The sequence below is a fragment of the Maniola jurtina genome, chromosome 22, assembly GCF_905333055.1.
Source record: "Maniola jurtina chromosome 22, ilManJurt1.1, whole genome shotgun sequence".
NCBI classification, from domain to species: Eukaryota; Metazoa; Arthropoda; class Insecta; order Lepidoptera; family Nymphalidae; genus Maniola; species Maniola jurtina.
This window is the reverse complement of record NC_060050.1, coordinates 10,513,399-10,534,699: the sequence shown is the minus strand read 5'-3', so window position 1 is coordinate 10,534,699 and position 21,301 is coordinate 10,513,399. Positions and strand designations below refer to the sequence as shown.

Genomic DNA, 21,301 nt, shown 5'->3' with positions numbered 1-21,301 from the left:
AGATCGCAGTCAAGAGCTAGCTTGTAATAGATTAAAATTTAAGAAGTTTCATTCTCGAAATAAATTTGCATAAAGCAGCTAAAGTCAATATTATTTTTAAACACCTTTTAGAAAATACCTCTGTGTCGGTGGTTTGCCAGATTGTCGTACAAAAGTCTAATTTTAAAGTTACATGGGTTCATTCTGGAAAATCCTCATTAAAAATCTGAAAAACCGTAATTACAGGTATTAGTACCTATGCTGTATGAACAAAATTTCATCGAGTTTGATTGGTTAGTATTCAAATGGGACCCAAAATCATAGAATTAATAAGTACTACGTTTGTTCGGAGCGCACTACGAATAAACCCCTCCTTATGCGGCAACTCTTTAATTTTCTTCAAGAAAGCGCGGGAGGAAATGGTGTAATGAGTGTTGCCAGACGCAAAAACCATCTGTATAATGACGTTCCTCATTTATCCACTTTAATTCAGTTCTTGTTGGTGGATGATAAAAAAATAGTCGGTATTTTAACTGTACGCGCCAGCACATAGCGGACTTTTTTACGACATTCCTACCTACTTACTTACTTTGTCTAATTACAACGATTATAATTAACAAGGCTTGTCTAAATTAGCCTGAGACTCTAATGTAACTTTTGAATTATTTAACCATTACTTGCGAGAAATCCTAACGTAACTACCTCGATACCTACCTATGAACTTTAAAATTGTATAAATATTAGTATTTTCAACGCTATTTTTGGCAAATTGAAATGCCCTGTCGTATCTAGGCTACACGGCCCTCAAGAGTTCGATAGCTTTAAGTAGTTTTAAGTAAGTAGGTTAGTTCTGACAATAGCTCGAAGTAGGTAATACTTACAATAGATAAACACCAATGATTTGAAAACGACACAAAGGTGTGTGAAAAGGTAAAGCTGTAGCCGGTTGTAAGTTTTTAAGATATCCATAATCATCTGAGCACCTAATCATCACAGCTGCCCATAATATTACAAATGCCAAAATGTGTTTTTGTTGGTTTGTCCTCCAATCATGTCGCAACGGATCGATGAGATTTTTATGGGTATAGCTGTTAAAAGCATGGAAAGCGACATAGGCTACTTTTTTACTATCCTGAAAAATTGAAGAGTTCCCACGGGATTTTTAAGAACTAAATCCACGCAGACGAAATTTCTGGTCTGGTCTAGTGGTAAACTTCGATACATAACTAGCATAAAACTTTTTTGGTGGTTAGCTTAGTTATACAACTCTAGGCAAAGACCTGCTGACTGTCAGCCATAGTCCACACTCAAACCACAAAGTTAGTGACCGTCCGCGTCCGCATCACATTTTATTTTAACTTGCGCGCCATTGAGACCTTCGATTATTCGAAGATTGACCTGTCAGTCAAAAAGTAAAAAGATAATTAAGTCATGTACACACTATCAATTTATTGCATTGTGTTTTGTAACAGTTTTAATGGATGCGGGTAACTTTACAAAATATTACAAACACATTAGATTAGTTATTGAAAAACTGATTTTAAAATAAATCTGTGGGGATTGAGGATGTTATGCAGTGAAGTCGGTTCTTGTGAGGTTCTTGTTGTAGGTGATTTTGTTAGGCCAAACCATGGCCAAACAGTTAGACCACGCTTGGATTTTGTTACAAAAACACTTTAAGGCCAATTTCTAACTGTGAATTTGCACCACAAACAATAAACATTTAAATGTTTGACAGATCGTCGTACTATGTGACGAATCTCACTTATTTTTATTTTGTTGAATTTTTACTCGCACTGCGCATTGCAGAAAATCGTGATTGGTATGAATTTATATACAGACTGCATCTGTAAAAAGAAATGAACAGTATAAAAAAGTTAGATAGTTGATAGTGTGGAATTACCTTAGTTATGTTAAGTTTGCAGCGGCAAAGTATTTTTCGTGTGGCAACATTGACATCAAAGTTTGACAAAAATTTGAACTGCTTGCTTTCAAAATTATAACGAATTTCTGAAGCAAAGAAATAAAACTGAATTGTATAATTTCACTGACGAATTTTAATGTTTTTGTAATAAAAACAAAATAGTTTTCAGTGATCATTGTGTAGTGTTTTATGTGTGATATATCAAGATGACGTCCGAGAAAGGATGCAGAAAAGATAAAAATCAAAACATTCAAGTGTTCGTGAGGCTAAGGTAAAGCGTTGCGATTTTACGATGTTTTTACTACTTTCGTTAGTATTTGAACTTTCTTGTAGGTTTATACTGTTCTATAACTAACTCACAATGCACTTTAAAATTTAATTTGTCTTGTAAATATCACAAGAATGACTCATATGTATGGAGGTAGGCGTCATAGCTTCATTGATATTTTGAACGGTTAAAATCTCTATTTTCTGTCCCAAATACAAGATTTATGTCTTGTTATTGCAGTCTGCTTATTCCAAAAATTTTAATCCTATCTTGGCTCAGTTTTCAAGACTTAAAATCATTGCTTTGATTGACTGCAACTTTTGCTCTTGCTCTATTCTTTAACTCAACATAACCCATAAAGTGTGCTAAGCCTATCTGTACTGAGAATTAGTATAGAGAGTTAACCAAGTAGGTGTGAAGCTTTCATGTTAAAATTGATGGATTTATAAATTTAAAGACCCCTGCCCACTAAGTTTATGTTTGTTCAGGCTAGTCTCAGAAATTACTGTAAGTACGGATTTTCATACAGTTTTCACTAATAGAACAGGGACTACCTAAGGAGGTTATAGGCTATAATTTATGAACATTTTGCAAAAATAAGTGGCTCCACTATCAAATCAGCTTTTGGTATGATTATAATTGTGACACCTAGAAATACATCTAATGTTTATTTTCTGGAAATTAAATGATTACTTTAAAAATGTAATGAGTAATATTTTTATTATGCTAGTTAGAAGTTATTGGTACTTTGCTATTGATATGCTGTTGTGGAGTGATAAATGATAAAGTATAATTTTTTTGATCAGGCCTCTGAACCAGAGGGAGCGTGACATCAAGTCCTTGGGAGTGGTGGAAGTTGCCAATGGCCGGGAGGTGGTGGTGCGTCAGTCTCAGCAGAGCATGCACACTAAGAGGTTCACCTTTGACCGAGCCTTCCCTCCGCATTCCAAACAGGTTAGTGAAATCAGGCCAAGTTCACTTGGTCACGTGTGAACACACATTTTTTTTTTTTTTTTTATTAACTATCAAATATTGAACGTATTACAAATGCTTTTAACACAACAAAAAAACCACTAAGGTTTAGTAGTTCATCTCTTTCAACATCTTCATCTAGGCGAGCATACTCCATCTTAGGCTGCATCATCGCTTGCCAGCAGGTCTGATTGCAGCCAAGCACTAGATTATGCATGACAGGACAGCATTTGCCACAACATATCAAGACTCTACCACTTTATTTCCCATGTTATTAACATATTGTCTCTTTGCAATATGTAAAGAGTCTACCATTCTATTGAGAAGAGCCGATAAGAAATAGCAGTTGCTCTTTTTAGGGTTCCACACCTCAAAAGGAAAAACTGAACCCTTATAGGTTGTCTGTGTCTGTCTGTCTGTCTGTCGGTCTGTCTGTCTGTCTGTCTGTCGGTCTGTCTGTCTGTCTGTCTGTCTGTCTGTCCATCCGTCCGTCCGTCCGTCCGTCGACAGCCGAAAACAGTTTTTTTCTTAAATGTATAATACTTTTTGAGTTATCGTGCAAAATGTTGGAAAAAATATCTAAGCGCAAGCCTATTAGGTAATAAGCAAACATGTCATGCACCTTTCATCTTTCAGGTGGAAGTATACCAAGAGGTGGTGAGTCCGTTGATAGAGGAGGTGCTAGCGGGGTACAACTGTACCGTGTTTGCATACGGGCAAACAGGCACGGGCAAGACTCATACCATGGTCGGCGAAGCAGCTGCTGATGAATCCACTTGGCAGACGGTGAGTATTCTACACAAATACTGTCAAAAGTATCTTTGTGTTGTAGTTTGTGGTGGTTTGATGACCTCCCTGGCGCAGTGATAAGCACTGTTGTCTTGTCAGTGGAAGGTTCCGGGTTCGATTCCCGGCAGGGGTTTAGAATTTCATAGTTCCTATAGTGGGAGGCTTCCGCCATGGCTAGTTACCACCCTACCAGCAAAGCAGTGTCGTCAAGCAATTTAGCGTTTCGGTATGATGCTGGTTAATACCTTTCCAAAACAACAGCCAAATAACCAACAACTTTCCAAACTGCCAAATACCTTTCCCAGCCAGCCTTTAGCCAGCGTCCATCTTAGATTGCATCATCACTCACCACCAGGTGAGATTGCAGGCAAGGGCTAACTTGTATCTAAATTTTTTCACTCTCTTGTAAAGTTGTTAATTTTGACACTATATGAGTTAGAACTTAATGCATTGCTAAATAAGTTATCAAGATAGATTGAATATTGAAACCCAATATAAGATACATATATTCAAATAATCTCTTTGTACCGCAGGACCCCTTAGCCGGTATAATCCCGCGCGCTCTCAGCCAACTGTTCGACGAGCTCCGTATATCCAACACGGAGTACACAGTGCGGGTGTCTTACCTGGAGCTGTATAACGAGGAACTGTTTGACTTGCTCTCGGGCTCCGAGGACAACTCCAAGCTGAGGATCTATGAGGATGTCACGAGGAAGGGCGCTAACATTGTCAATGGCTTGGAGGAAATAACCGTGAGTATAACCTCATAATACTTCGCCTCTGCCAACTGTTCGACAAGCTCCGTATATTATATCCAACACGGAGTACACAGTGCCGGTGTCTTACCTCGAGCTGTATAACGAGAAACTTTTTGACTTGCTCTCGGGCTCCGAGGACAACTCCAAGCTGAGGATCTATGAGGATGTCACGAGGAAGGGAGCTAACATTGTCAATGGCTTGGAGGAAATAACTGTGAGCATAATGTCATGAAATAAATCATACACTTATAGATAAAGAAATACGAAGATTTGTTATTCAAATAAACTTTTACAATTGCTTTCAATTGTCAAGTAAATCTATCTCAGATTGGGAATCAGTACTTCCACTTTTAGGGATTTTGTGGAAAATTTCATCTAATGTTATCATGTTATTTATGTATGTATCTCAACTCAATATATTATAGGCTCAACTTTTTAAACTGAATTAAAATTAACTAGATCATGCCCGCGACTCTGTCCGCGTGGATTTACGTTTTTTAAAAATCTCGTCAGAACTCTGCTTTTCCGGGATAAAAAGTTGCCGAAGTCAATTTCCATCATGATGATGATGGATGTCAGCTACCTCTGTACCAATTTCATATAGATAAACGAATAGATCCTTAAGAATCCCATAGAACTCTTTGATTTTCCGGGATAAAAATACGTCTGTTCCCGGGATGTAAGCTTACTCAGTACCAAATTTCATTAAAATCGGTTCAGCCATTGAGCTGTGAAAGCGTAGCGGACAGACAGACACACTTTCGCATTTATGATATAAGTATGGAAGTATGGATTGTATTGCAAACTGACTATTCATTTCTATAGGTATACAATAAGAATGAAGTATACAAGATAATGGCGCAAGGGCAGGAGAGAAAACGCGTAGCTTCCACCCTCATGAATGCTCAATCCAGGTATATTCAGTTTTACTTATGTTTACATATCGACGGCTTAGAGTGAAAACCTCGTAAGTGTAAAAGAAGTAACTTTTCAGGAGGAAGAAAAAACTGCGTGCTGTAACTAACAGAAGCGAGTATTTACGAGTTTCTCATTTAATGTCATAGATGGCGTTACGTGTATCGAATGAACAAATTAGTCAGATCAGGATGTGCGTTGCGAGGTTTTCTTCCTAGAAACGCAATAAAATAAATTTGAGCAAAAATGCATTCCCGAGGTTTTCACTCAACAATATGGTGTTCGCAAAACAAGTAGTCCAGTCTGAAATTGCAATATGACGGTTTGCACAGGTCATAGACTAATGCTGAGATCTATAGAGCGCACTTTGTCTTTGCTCAGCCTTAAGACACTGTTAAAACGAGACAGCGATATACCGCCGGCATAAATCTGTCTCGTTTTAACTGAAAGAAGCCCAGCAAAAATCTGTTTTTGTACAACTTCACAGTTGTTTGCCTCGTGTTCAGTACTTGTTTTGCACACGCTAAATTATTATTATTTTAACATTTTTTTCTCATATTGCAGCAACCAATTGAATGATAAGCGTTTATTGTAAGTTTATCACATTTAAAGTACCTATGTATTTAATCTGACTTTAGTGGGTAATTTTTTATATTAGAGAATGCCCGCGACTTCGTCCGCATGAAATCCGGTTTTCGAATCTCTTTTTGAAATAAAGATCGCCAGGTCTTTAACTACATCCATGAAAGAAACCAACCGACAAATAAACACACTTTCGCATTATAATATGGGTAGTGATAATATGGTATTTTTGTTTATGTTTCTTCATGCCATAAACAATTAAATGCTATAAATTAAATAAATCGATTTGGTTGCTGTAATATTGAGGAAGCATATACAAAGTTATCATCATCATAAAGAAAACTAAATTGTACTGTGTCAAATGTTGAATTGGTTTTGCTTTGAAGCTAAAAACGTAAGATTTCCAGTTTACAGAAGTTGTAGTTGTAGTAGTAGCTATAGTAACAACGTGTACCACGTATGTAAGATTCTAGAACAAATCTAGAATCTTACCATACATTGTACATTGGTTTTTATAGTCTTTTTTTTTTACTCAAATAAATAGAATAGAATAGATTTTTATTCAAATAAACTTTTACAAGTCCTTTTGAATCGTCAAATAATTTACCACTGGTTCGGAATGCCACATTGGCACTATCCATCACGATGCTGTTTTTTTATTTACGCGAACCTTATTGTGGGGAACCTCGCAAAAGTACGGCAGATTTGTATGGATGTTCCATTTCATGAAGACCGTTTGGCTGTCTGTGTGTGTACACACTGCACACGTATTGTTATAGTGTGCGTGGCGCTCAGTTTCGACCACTACACGGCTTACGTTACGCACACAAATGCGTTACCGCTTATCGCTACACATTACTACAAGCAAGGCTGAACGGTCATAGTGTAATAGAAGATCTGCTACATCTGTTAAAGCCTATGATCTTTTCAGCCGTTCACATACTGTATTCACGATCGTGGTGCACATGAAAGAGAACAGCCCGGAAGGTGAAGAGTTAGTCAAGATCGGCAAACTCAACTTGGTGGACTTGGCCGGCTCAGAAAACATCAGCAAGGCGGGGTCTGACAACCCTGCTAAGAAGGAGCGAGCGAGAGAGTGCGTGAACATCAACCAGTCCTTGCTGACCCTGGGCAGGGTCATCACGGCATTGGTGGAGCGACACCCACATATACCTTATAGGTAAGTCACACTATCACACTTCACACTATCACACTAATATTATAAAGGCGAAAGTTTGTGTGTATGTGCGTGTGTGTGTATGTTTGTTACTCCTTCACGCAAAAACTACTGGAAGGATTGGGCTGAAATTTAGAATGGAGATAGATAATATCCTGGATTAGCACCTAGGATACTTTTTATCCCGGAAAATCGAAGAGTTCCCACGGGATTTTAAAAAACCTACATCCACGCGAACGAAGTCGCGGGCATCAGCTAGTATAGAATAAACTTATTCTGAGTTTCGCTAGAGTTCCTCTACGTGATCAAATCAGGGATGAGGGATCCATACTGACGTAGCTCATAGGTAAAAACCGATAGACGTTGGGGTACCAAGGTGCTGGAGTGGCGACCTCGCACTGGAAAGCGCAGCGTTAGAAGAATCCCCACTAGGTGAACAGACTACATCAAACATTTAGAGCCTCAATAGCTCAACGGTTAAGGAGCTGACTGAATTCCGAAAGGTCGGCGGCTCAAATCCCACCCATTGTACTATCGTACATATCTTGCACTTACTCATAGCTTCATGCTTAATTGGAGGGGAAAAGGAAATATTAGTCATAAAAAACATTTCTAATATGCTTTTTTTTTTTAAAAAAACAAATTTGGGCGTGTGGAAGTCCCTATTTAAGAGACCCATACCCAACAGTAGAGGTGCAGCATAATCCTTTTCAAGTTAGCTCACTTCCATTTTAGACTACATCATCACTTACCTCCAGGTGAGATCTCAGTCAAGGTCTAACTTGTATTGGTATTATTTTTCTATTCAGGGAGTCTAAACTGACCCGTATCCTACAAGAGTCCCTCGGCGGTCGTACAAAAACCTCCATCATAGCGACCATTTCCCCGGGCCACAAAGATCTGGAGGAGACCATGAGCACTCTGGAGTACGCCAACCGCGCCAAGAACATCCAGAACAAGCCGGAGATCAACCAGAAGATGACCAAGAAGGCTATCCTCAAGGAATACGCGGAGGAGATTGACAGGCTGAAGAGGGATCTGTATGCTGCCAGAGAAAAGAATGGTAATTAATAATATGTCTCTTAGATGTTATTAGTCATCAAAAGTCTGGAGATCAACCAGAACCACACTTAATGTGCAATATACCGATAATAACCTAACTTAATGACTAACATCAACAGATGACCTTTCATCCTTTGTCCACATGGATTAAGATTTTTAGAATCCCATGGGTACTCTTTGATTTTCTGGAACCAAAAGTAGCCCTCCATGGCATGCAAGCTTTCTCTATACCAAGTAAATGATGCCTGAAACTTCGTCCATATAGATTTAGGTGTTTTCAAAATCCCATGGGAAGGAACTCTTTGATTTTCTATCACCAAAAGTTAATTGAATAAAAAATATTTTTATTTTATTTTCTATAATAAATGTCAAAATCGGTTAAATAGATGGGCTATAAAAATCTTGCAGACAGACACACTTTCGTCTTTATAATATTTGTATGGATCACTTTTCTAAACTTTTCAAGCGTTTTTACGTAGGCTATAATATTCTTTTAAACTTTTTAGTCCATTTTTAAAATGTGGTATTTTAATGCTTTTTTATTCGTGACTACAGTATTTTTAAATCAAATATTAAAATTCAGCTGCAATAATGTTTTATACTTGTCTAGGTGTATACTTAGCCAACGAGACGTTCACGGAGATGACTCTCAAACAAGAGGAGCAACGCAAGGAGATCCAGGAGCTATTGCTAAAGAAGCGCGCCATGGAAGAGGAGAGAGATCGTATGGAGAGTGTGTTCAAGGAGCTTAGCGATAAACTCGAGGACCATCAAAATAGGCTCAGCAAAACTGTTAACCGGCTGTGCATCACTGAAAATGCGCTTGCTAATACTACTAACGTGAGTATAAACTATTATTATGGTGCTTATGGAGGAGCAATTAGTCCATTTCAAACTAGATGGCGTTGTGTGGAGGTGACGCGCGCTAGAAGAATTTTTATCCTCAATGTAACTGAATATGGATCCCAGAGTCATCATCATCCCATCGCCAGCCCACCACATAGACCGGGTCTATTTTCAGATTAATTAAATAAATAAATAAATACATTATTTTTATATTTTATTTTATTATACCCTTTCTGCTTATTTAATTTATTATTATCATTTACCTTAAGGTTGCCTGGAAGATCGCTGTTTTAAAGATGAGGTGCCTATTGTATATTTGTATGGTGCAACTTTGTATGGTGGATCTATGGTGTATGAGTGTGGTGGTGGTGGAGTATGACAATATTTTACTTACTTTCCATGTATCCTCAGGTGTTAAATACGACAAAGTTACACTATGAAGAGCAAAAGTACCTGGTGAACAAACAAGCGGAGACGGAGAGCATTCTGTCGTCGCAGGCTAAGCAGCTGCTAGCCGCGGCCGAAGCCGCCTCCACCGATGCAAGCAAATTGCTGGAAACTGTTGATAAGCGCAAGTAAGTGTTACACCCAGAACATAGAATTGAAATTTTAAAAAACTGGTCCAGTGCGAGTCTGACTCGTATACGAAGGGTTCCGTACCATCGCATACGATACTCCGAACACTTTATACAGAACACTGCAAGTTAATGACGGACAGCGTCATGATGTGACACTACACTACGTACACTAATCATTTTCTCTTTTTTTTTCCTCTGCATATCTTATCCATCGTCTTGGACTATGAACAGATTTGAGGACCGTAACTGATTTTTTTTTCTTGAAAACATTTTTTTTTGGTGTAACCTCAATTCACAGTTTTCGGATTTTTCCCTTACTTGTGATATGAGACCTACCTACCAGCGAAATTTCATGATTCTAAGGCTGAGATTTATAGAGAGCACTTTGACTTAGCTTAGACTTAAGACAATGATAAAACGAGACAGCGTTATATCACTGGCATAAACCTGTCTCGTTTTAACTAAAACTAAGTATGAGCAAATTCTAGGTACACTCTATAGATTTCAGCCTAAGTCAACGAGAAGTACCCTGTAGGTTTGCTTGACAGACAGACAACGAAAGTGGTGCTATAAGGGGTTCTTTTTTCATTTTGAGTTGAAGAACCCCTAAAAAGCTATTAAATTTTGTACAACCCGTATATTTTTGCCATATTTTTTTTTTATACATTCTCAGATCCGTAGAGTCAACGAATTTAGAGGTAACGAAGACATACCGAGAGGTATCGACGCAACACCGCAGCAACATCGTCGCTGGCACTGACAACTTCGTGGCTTCGGTTATTAGGAGCCTGGGGGATATTCAGACTGCTTTGGGTAAGTTCTCTTAGTTTGCTTAGGTTTGCTTAGGGTAAGGGTTTTAGCCCGCAACCCGGCCCTCGGCAACCTGGGCGGTCTACTCGGCTTCTGGAGCGTGCTTGGATGGCTGGAGTTGAAGACTTCGGCCGGAAGGAGGAACGTACTGTTACACCCCTTAACTGTAAGCTGGAGAGCTGACCCAGCAGCGGCTCGATCTTGACGAGGTGTCGGATCGGGTGGTTTCAGTCAGTCCGATCTAAAAACTCAAACAGGTTGAACGTCTTTTAAAATTTTAATGTATTTCCAAGTATAATAAAGTTAGTCTCATTCTGTGTATCTTGTTTTTTTAAAAACCCTTTCGGGTAATCCTTCGTAACAGTACGCACAACAGACGGACATGTTTAAGTGTGGAAACCAGGCCAGAGAGAAGAAAGAAAGAAAGTTTAGCCCACTGGCTTTACATCGCTGCAAAAAACCATAGTCAAAAATCGATATAGGTGTAAGTTTCTCAGGGTGATGGAGATTATGAAAATAACATCCAATTTTCAAATCCCAGTTTTACGACATAATTATATTTAATCTGGTGACATCTGGTGGGATCCGACTGCTCGTTTGCTCGCTTTTTGTATTAAAAAAAAGAATGCTATAAATGTCATATTTTGTGCCATTACTCAATTACGAAACTGACTTCCATTTTCAAATTTAATCAAAATTTTAAATACGTGCAAACGCAACGATTTTTTATTTAATTATTGTCATGTGCCACCATTAAGTATTGCTTTTGTTTTCAGAGTCATACACCAAAGACAACATTCAGATGAACAGCGAAAACAAACAAAAACTGGATAACCTAGTCCAGCACTCCATGGACACTTTGAATAGGGTGAGTATTCGCCTATTCACTCTATTTATAATAATATAGAAAGGCGTCGATTCTGATGGTTTTACTCTAAATTTAGTTTAGACTAAAAAGTGCGCGCTTCGTAGTCACACACACACACGCACGCACGCACGAACGCACGCACGCACACACACACACGCGCACACACACATACGCGCACACACACACACACATTTAGTTTTAATTAGATAATTTTTTTAAATTAAGTATTCCACATATCCAGATATCATCTCTGAAGACCACAGTGCAAGACGACACCAGTAAAACAACGGAGCGCCATTCTGCTCAGTTTCGCGATGCGCTCAACCAGAAGACGGAGAACATTGAGAGTGTTCTGGACAGAGTCTGCGCTAGCGTTGCGGCATGCGTGCAGAAAGCCGGCAAACATGACCTGACTGCCACTGTTACGGACTTCCTACAGCAATGGGTGAGTGGCGGTCTCTACACACAAGCGCTAGATGGCGTTACACGATGCTCAATCTCGCTAACAAAGTTTTCGGAGCACTATTTACCGTTCCAAGATTCAAACGCTTAGACAAGAGGTCTCTGAGCATAACACCTTAAAATCTTCATATTGTCAGCATAAAATCTCCTGCTCATCATGTAATAAAAATCATATTTACAGTTGGTCCATCATTGCTGACTGAAAAAGTCCTCTGGATGAGGAGGTTCCGGTATGATGAAGTGTAGAAACCCATACAGGGTATTGGTTTAAAAAAACTGCCATATCCCTTCCAAGTTAGCCCACTACCATCTTAGACTGCATCATCACTTACCATCAGTGAGATAGCAGTCAAGGGCTGACTTGTAATGTAATTTAAAAAAAAACTAAATAAACTTAAAAAAAATAATTCAAAACTATCTGAACTCTGTAAAATCTGAGCAGAGTTAAAGTCGTTATAATATGATCTCGGCCTAAATCGCTATAATATGATCTCGGCCTAATTCAAAAGCACTTGTAAAAATCTATTTGAATAAAAATCTATTCTATTCTATTCTATGAACAGGAAATACGGCGCCACTCGACGACGCAAAAACGATTCTGAGAAAAACTTAGGTCGGAAAAGCGAACTTTGATCTTTATTGTCACTCATTTTTATAGTTAAAAAAGAATATTGAAAACACATTTTCTTGCAATTTTATCTAGGCTAATTTTAGCAGACCCATTCTGTAAAAATTTTAAAATATTTAAACCTGCTTGTTTGGTTGGTATTAGATTTATTTAATTTTATTGCAGCAAAAGAACGCATCAACAAACGTGACGTCTTTACAAACCACACACGCGGCGTTCGAAACGAGCGTGCGAGCCGCCGCTGAGGGTCTCTTCAACTCGGCGCGACGACAGCAGCACGACAGATACACGACGTGCCGACGACTGGAAGACGACATACGACACGAGATCGCGGTGAGTTGATTTATAAAAACGCTTTTGTCCTCGATTTCTTCTGCGGTACATTTTAAATTTATAGCCTGTTACTTTTGGATAAAGTTGCTTTTAAAGGTGTAAGCATTTTTAAAATCGGCTCAGTAGTTTCAGAGTTTTTGACTTAAAAAAAATTGATTAAAAATGTTTTTAGTTACTAATCTTTTTATTTTCATTTGGAAATAGAGTGTCAAAGAAAACGAAGAAAGAACCAAACAATACTTGGAAAGTCAAGTTCTAGAAATTGAGCGTGAAAAAGAAGAATTCGAAACGATATTCGCGAAACGGGCAGAAGAAGAAAGGAGACTTCTAGAAGAACGCTTGCAAAGACAATGGACTACCGAAAAAAACTTTCTAGACGATAGAATTAAAAAGAAGTTAAATGTTATAGAAGAACAGAACATACTTTTCGAAAAGAGAACTAATAATACTGTGAAGTGGCTGAATGAGAAATTGAAAGTTTATGAACAAGAGATAGAGAAGTGTAAAGAAGATTTCTCAGAGTGTGAGAAGAAGTTAGACACTTGTTTGAGTGGTTTTGTGGACCAGTGTGAAACAGGTAAGTTTATAATAAACTAGATAATGCCTGTACCAAAATAGTTCTAGTCCCATTGGCCCCCACTAAAATAGTTTTGGTTCTGATAGCCCGCACTAAAATAGTTTGTATTGTTGCCCTCCACCAAAACATTGCTCTGTTGGCCTCCACCAAAATAGTTTTTGTCACTTTGACCCCATCAAAATAGTTATTGACAATTTGGCCCTGTCAAAATAGTTTTGTCCTGTTGCTCCCACTAAAATTGTTTGTTTCGTTAGCTCCCACTAAAATTGGTTGTTCTGTAGTCTCCCACCAAAATAGTTATTGTCACTTTGGCCCCACCAAAATAGTTTTTGTCACTTTGGACCCAGCGAAATAGTTTTTGAATCCAGAAGCTATCTGGGGTCCATTTGATAAAGCAAAAGAATAGTGACAGGCTAATGAAACGGGGCAAATTTTTGGCACCAGTGCATTTGGCCTTGGGAAATGGCGTGGGATAATAAGAATATACCTTACAAAACTATAAGGAGGACTACAGGTGATGCCTGCTTTTGTTTGTATGGATTTAGGTTTCTAAAATTTTCTTGGAAACACTTTAATTTTCCAGGCTAAATAGTAGCCCGTCCATCTCCACTTTCTTAACCATATCAATCAATATAATCACTTTGATCCACAGCTCTGTTGTGGTGTGAGTGAAATCACAAAGAGCATCACACTAATATTATAAAGGCGAAAGTTTGTGTTAATGTGTGTGTATGTGTGTGTGTGTTGTGTATGTTTGTTACTCCTTCATGCAATTGGACGGATTTGGCTGAAATTTAGAATGGAGATAGATAATATCCTGAATTAGCACATAGGCTACTTTTTATCCCGGAAAATCAAAGAGTTCCCACGGGATCCACGCGGCCGAAGTCGTGGGCATCGGCTAGTTTAAATTAAATGTTTGATTGTGTTTCAGGTTGTGCGGCGATCACTTCCAATGTGGACAGTTTAAGCGCTGATGCAGTCAACGTGGTAGACAAAGTAAAGACTGACTTAGTATCAGATTTGCAGCAGGCTCAGACCAAAATTCAGGTAACAGTACTGTTTGCAATGTTATAAAATTATATAACTACTGATATTGTGGACATAGAAAAGTATGTTAGATAAAGTGTGCCATACAAAATGACAGTTATTTTTTTAATGCTGATTCGAAGCATCCCACAGCTGGGATAGTGAAATATTAATTAAAGAAATTAAAGAAATATTAATTCAAGTGCATTAATATTTATTTTGTAATCAACAGGATGAAACTTCATCTCTGAAGCAAGAAAATAAACGTTTTATGCGCCAGTTAGCGGACGACTCGGATAAGATGTTGCAGGCGGTGCTGCAACACTACCATCGAACCATCGACGCCCTCGCCGGGGAAGTTAACGTGAGTTCTTTTGTTTTTAGGGGTATGAGCCATATATCGATTTATCTATCCGTTATCTATACCTTAAAACGATTAATATAGTAAAACGGTATTTATTTAAAAAGTTATGGCCTTTGAAAAAATCTCGATTTGAGCCCAAATTTTGAGGCAACTTCGTGCTTAAATAAACCACATACAAAATTGAAAAATTAACAACTTCATGTCACGCTTTACTTCATTATAATTTCAAATGTCTTTAGTTAGTGTACAAAAAATATGTTTTCTTTGGCCAAAAATAGGCGTAATTCAAACGTCGATTAGCAATTATCACATTACCGTTCTTGACAAAAAATCTTGAATTTCAAGCAAAATTCATTCGCTTCTCTTGTGGTGAGGTGCAGTTAGAGGGAAAGGTGACTGACACAACTGACTGACTGAAACAAATAACGTTATTTCTGTCATCTGTGGAAACAGCACTATTTTAGGTTTGACCCGCCGACGAGTTATCGCTTCGATGAAACGTCTCTTAAAAGATTAAATTTTTATAATACAGGGCATCACAACTACAACAATAGAAGATCTATCCTCCATATCGACCGGCGTAGCTAACCTTGCGTCCTCGTGCCACTCACACGAAAACCAGCAGAAACTGACGCTGACTACCACTTACCGGGAAATAGAACAGTTCTATGGCAACCTGAGGGAGGAAGTGGCGAAGCTTGAAGAGTTGGAGACCAGGTGTTTGAATCAGGAGTACGCGGTCTATAACCCCTCTGGTAAGGCTTTACTTTGTTTATCTTCTGATAATATTCTGTACTGGACAAGATAATTATTCTGCTAAGATCTTTACTTTTTTACTAGATAATGCCCGCGACTTCGTCCGCGTGGATTTAGGTTTTTTAAAAATCTCGTGGGAATTCTTTGATTTTTCAGGATAAAAGTAGCATATGTCCGTCCCCGGGATGTAAACTAACTCTGTACCGAATTTCGTTAAAATCGGCTCACTGTTGGACCGTGAAAAGTTAGCAGACAGACAGACACACTTTCGCATTTATAATATTAAAATTAGTAATAAGTATTTAAGGGGCATATATAAATCTTTAGTTGAAAGGGTCCAGTTTAAGAAATTAATTCTAGTATCGACTATTCTCACAAATTAGTTGATACTAGAATTAATTTCTTAAACTAGAACCCTTTCAAGTAAAGATTTTTGTATAAACCTGTGAGGATGATACTGCCATTGTCGCAATTAAAATAGCATAAGCCTGCGTTGTCCTATTAGTTTACAAATTGCGAAAAACCAAATTAAATTTGAATTTCGCAAGCAGGCCCGTTGCTTCCACCTGTAATAAGTATAAGTTAATAAAGTAAATAAGTAAGGATGAATTAAAAATTAGTGGTGCATAGATTCAAAAATGGCAAATAAATGTATATTTTTCGTTTCAGGCAACACTCCAGTGCGTGCAGAGTACAGGTACCCGCGCACGTTGGCCGCCACGTCGCCGCACGAACGTATCTTGACCCGGTTTAGGGCTATGCGACAGAACAGCAACGACGAAGTAACTATTATTTTTATCGTTAACTAGCTTATGCCCGCGACTTTGTCCGCGTGGACTACACAAATTTTCAACCCCCATCTTACCCCCCCTTTGGGGTTGAATTTTGCAAAATATTTCCTAGCGAATGTCCACGTCACGATAGCTACAGTACGCGGCAGGAATCGAACGAAAGATTTCGGCTTCGTAGAGCGTTGTCTCTGTCACTCATTCCTGTGTGACGTTTTATCAGTCTCAACGACAGAGACAACGCTCTACGAACCGTTATCTCATTCTAGAGTTCGATGTGCAATATTTTCTGCTGTACTGTATCCGCATGCTCAGGCCGATCGGCCCAGTAGTTTGAGAGTTGCGTTGATAGGTCTGTCAGTCAGTCAGTCACCTTGTCTTCATTCCACCAAGTCAGTTGAGCTTATCATGCTATCCCGGAAAATCACAGTTTCTATGTGAATTTTAAAACCTATATTTTTTTTAGAAATCCCACATATTCGCGTGGATTTCTATGCAGACAGAGTTGCAGGCCACATATTGAATTATCATTTTATGAGAAAAACCTCATCTATAATAATTCGTATATTTTTCTAGGATTGTATCCTAATAGAGAACGATGGCGAAGCCCGAAGCGATACGGAGTCTTCGGCATCCGAAGACAGTGTCGCCTTCGCGGCCCCCTCCCCGCCCACCGATAACCAAAACCACAACCATAGCGTCAGCAACCACAACCTGAGCTCGAGTAACCACAACCACAGCGCGCCGATAGTTAAGTGCACTTCCGAAACCGACATATACCTGAGACGAGTGAGTATGCCCTTAACTTTTATCCTCCCACTAGTTTATGCCCGCGACTTCGGGCATATTACTGCAAAAGAACAGAAAATGAAACTCTATAAATTGTGCATTCCAAATTAAAGCAATAAGCTCACGACTGGCCACGTGACTTGACTTAATCAAGTTGTTTCTCAGTTCTAAATTCTTTTGGGTTTGTCTCTCCTTATTAAATTGGTAAGGAAAACATGTGAATAGGTACTCTAAAATTGTGCTCAGAATCAGTATCAAAGCTATCTGCATGCCACAGTTCTATCCGTCCAGTAGTTTGAGCTGCGCTTTGATAGATAATATACTAGAGGATGCCCGCGGCTTCGCCCGCGTGGATTACGGGTTTTTTAAAATCCCGTAGAAACTCTATGATTTTCTGGGATAAAAAGTACCCTATGCCCTTCTCCAGGATGTATCCCAAGTCTGTACCAAATTGCATTAAAATCGGTTCAGCGGCTGGGCCGTGAAAACGTAGTAGACTGACAGACAGACACACTTTCGCATTTATAATATTATTATGTAATTATGTATATATTATGTATATTAGAATGGATATAGATTTCGTATGTTTGTTCCAGCGTCTACAAGACCAGCAAGGCAAAGAGAACTCCAGCACTACTTTAAACCGCAACGTGTCCTTCAAGAAGCCCTCCAAACTGCCCGCACCCGCGCCCGCGTCCCAAAAGAAACCCTTGTACGAGAGAAACGGCGACAACTGACAGATATACTATATCTTATACGAATATTACAATACCCGTGGCTTTGCCCGGTACGTAGATATAAATTGAACTAGGTGATGCCCGCGACTTCGACCGCACTTATCGAGGTTTTAAACAGCCGTGGGAACTCTATTATTGGCGTTGATTCTCTTGTTCTTCTCTTAACTAAGTTTAGAGTATCCGCATCTTTTTAATATGTGTTGTATTGTTTAATACTCTTCAAGTTACTTGCGATCAGAATCAGTACCAATTAATAGGGTAATAGCTTAATCCACCGGGATTAAGCTATTACCCAATTAAGTCAAAATCTGTTAAACGCATGAACCATGAACAAGTAACAGGATATACTTTCGCATTTTATAATACCGCCAAGCGATTTAGAGTTCCAGAACGATGCCGTGTGAAACCAAAGGAGTATGGGTTTAATGAAAACTGCCATACCCCTTCCAGAATAGCCTGCTTCCATCTTAGGCTGCATAATCACTTATTACCTGGTGAGATTGCAATCAAGGGCAAAAAATAATGATATGAATTAACTTTGCCGCGTGATATTCGGTACAAACTGTAGGGTTAATACAACTATGTTTTTGATTTCGAAGAATTGATTTCTTTCTAACACTCTTACAATCTTATCTATCTAAACAATGTTATAAAAAGATAAACCGGCTCTAACGATAATATACTTAAGTTTCTCTTAGTTTGCTTAAAAAATACACAAATCGCAAAAATTTCGGAACAGCGCGTAAGTGATGAGATTTGCTCGGCGCTTTAGAACTTCTGTTGCTTTGAAATAGTCCAATGGAAAACCTGTTGGAAAATAGTTCTTGTTTTCTTTTTGCATGATTGGCATACTAAAAGACTTACATATTTTATAATGAATTTTTACACCAATTTTAGAATCGTATATTTTAAGTTAGTACTTCAGAAATATCATAATTTCTAAGTTTATAATAAGCTTTTTTATATATATATCATTAAATACGGCTTTTGAAAAACTACTATGATAAATAAATAATTATATTATGTTTTAGAAATATATCCACCGAAGATAGTTTAAATTTATTTAATTTCTTAATTTTTATTTTTAAGCGAGCTGTATTCCATCAAGTAATTTTTAGTTTATTTTGCTTAAGGTGCATCCAGATCTGGTAACATGTTATAAAACTTGTTATATAACACGTATAGATTGTTTAGCGTTTTTATATAATGTTACAATAAGACGCTCCGCCCACGTCAGACTTTTTCAGACAGATTAGATAAATAAAATCAAGTCGATAATTTCGCTAACTTAGCATAGATTATATGGCCGACTTTTTGTAGGACGTGTGCGTTTCAACTTTGCAATCTGTATGTTACATTTTTTTACCTACAAAAAACCGGTCACCGATTGTCGGACGTGGGCGGAGCGCCTAAGTTTGGATCCATCGTTACTCTATCGTCTCATAATAGACTTCAAGTCAGTTGACATAACTGCCTACTGCCTGAGCAGTTCGCGTGCAGTCAGTGTGCAGTAATTATCGTAGTGTAAACTGCACGCGACAGTCAGGGTTCAATAAACGATTGTAATATTAATAATGTAGCTAATGACAAAATATTTGAATTTTTTTTTTAATAATAAGTTATGTTATAACTTTATAATAGTATTATTTCAATATGAGTGAATAAATGACTAAGCATGAAATCTTTCTTTTTCATTTTAGTAGTTATATTACCTACTTAATTCCCATAGGTAAATAGTAGAAAATCGATTTTTTTTTTTAATAGTGAATTCTAGCCCCATAAACTACCGCTATACAAAATATCACATCATTTTATTACTAGATTCCAAGATCCTATTTTAACAAATAACAATGTTGCTAAATAACTTATCGACATTCCAACAATTGAATTTATTTTTGGTTTTAATATTATCTGGTCACTGTAGAGGGTGACTTGGAAAGTAAAAAAAACAACAGTTTCTTTTTAAATAATTTATTAGAAAAGACGTAATTACATTATGTTTATAAAGAAAACATTCGTATTTATAGGTCAAAGTTCGACTGGAAATGATGTAATCATTGAAGAAGAATAATATGATAGGGTACATACGTAAAATTAGTCTATTTACAACTTTCTAAATGTACATCCAGATTATATAACATTTTATAAAACTTTTTTTGTATAACACACCCACATTGTTATGTAACATTTGTCGATACTATCAAAATGTTATTAAATCATGTATATGGTCTGGACGTACCTCAGAGGCACGGTTAGTAGGTAAAACAAAGTGGTTAGTGGCAAATTGATTTGAGTAGGTATTTATATTTAAAAAATCTTTTCCTACATATAAGTTTGAATTTTAAAATACTTAAGTTTTTGTTTTAAGTTTTTAGTAATTTTAAGTTTTGACCCGCAAAGGCCAATTTTTCAAAAAGGTATGATGTATACATAATTATTTTGAAAAATTGGGACTTGATGCATTGAATTTGGGTAGGTAAGGTAATCTCCTTTATTTTTAAAGTCGGTTAGTCATATATCTTTGTGTGTGAAAAGGATAGAACCATGCATCTTGGTTCTTTCAATTCAATTTCGTCTACTGTTTTATTAAACACGTGTTTTAATATAAAAATCCTAACCATAGCCTTTTATTAAAAAAATATATAACTTAATTTCTAAAATACATAATTACGAGTAGGTATATCGTGTTTAAGTTACTGTTTGGTTCGTATTCTAAAACTAAACGGAACTCTAAAAAATTGTCTTTTCTTCTTTGTATAAAAAATATTTTTAGCCATTTTGAAAATATGACTTGGAAAGGAATATAAAAAAATTAAAATATTCATCATTATTATTTCATGTTTATTTATAACAATAACTTATACTTAGTTTTATTTTTTTACCTAGTCAGACATCAATTTATTCAGTGTAATAAATTATTATGATTTAAAGGTAAGGTAACATTTTAAAACTGCAAAAAATTGCCAGTAAGTAATTAAAAACTTGAACTTCAAAAATGCGTTCTATATTCGAAATTAACTGAATACAAAATGGTGGGAAAACATTTAAATGCCATTTATTTAAATTAAATAAAAACTACATAATAAATAATTAAATACTTAACCTATAGAAGCAAATATTTATTTACAAATTCGATTATAAATTAATAAATACCTATTTACGAAATAAATGCGTTTTAAATACAAAAAATAATCTTGGAAATCTGTTTACAGACATTTTTAACAGTAAATTCAGCCGCTTACAGATTAAGCCCTAATTCACACGAGCATTCTGGGAATGCATTTGTTCTATTTGAACGCTTTTTTAACGG

General features: G+C 37.3%; 1 protein-coding gene across 1 annotated transcript; it reads left to right on the top strand.

Moving 5' to 3' along the window:
* Nucleotides 1-1,948: 1,948 nt before the first annotated feature.
* LOC123876962 (kinesin-like protein Klp61F) lies at nucleotides 1,949-19,668 on the top strand. Its single transcript, XM_045923419.1, has 20 exons — nucleotides 1,949-2,174; nucleotides 2,978-3,125; nucleotides 3,780-3,929; nucleotides 4,466-4,684; nucleotides 5,516-5,604; nucleotides 7,119-7,367; nucleotides 8,174-8,427; nucleotides 9,037-9,266; nucleotides 9,684-9,847; nucleotides 10,524-10,663; nucleotides 11,437-11,528; nucleotides 11,770-11,973; nucleotides 12,784-12,951; nucleotides 13,156-13,528; nucleotides 14,463-14,578; nucleotides 14,790-14,921; nucleotides 15,454-15,676; nucleotides 16,347-16,459; nucleotides 17,042-17,254; nucleotides 17,851-19,668. The coding sequence occupies exons 1-20, from the start codon at nucleotides 2,110-2,112 to the stop codon at nucleotides 17,989-17,991; spliced, it is 3,483 nt and encodes a 1,160-aa protein (XP_045779375.1). The 5' UTR covers nucleotides 1,949-2,109; the 3' UTR covers nucleotides 17,992-19,668.
* Nucleotides 19,669-21,301: the final 1,633 nt, after the last annotated feature.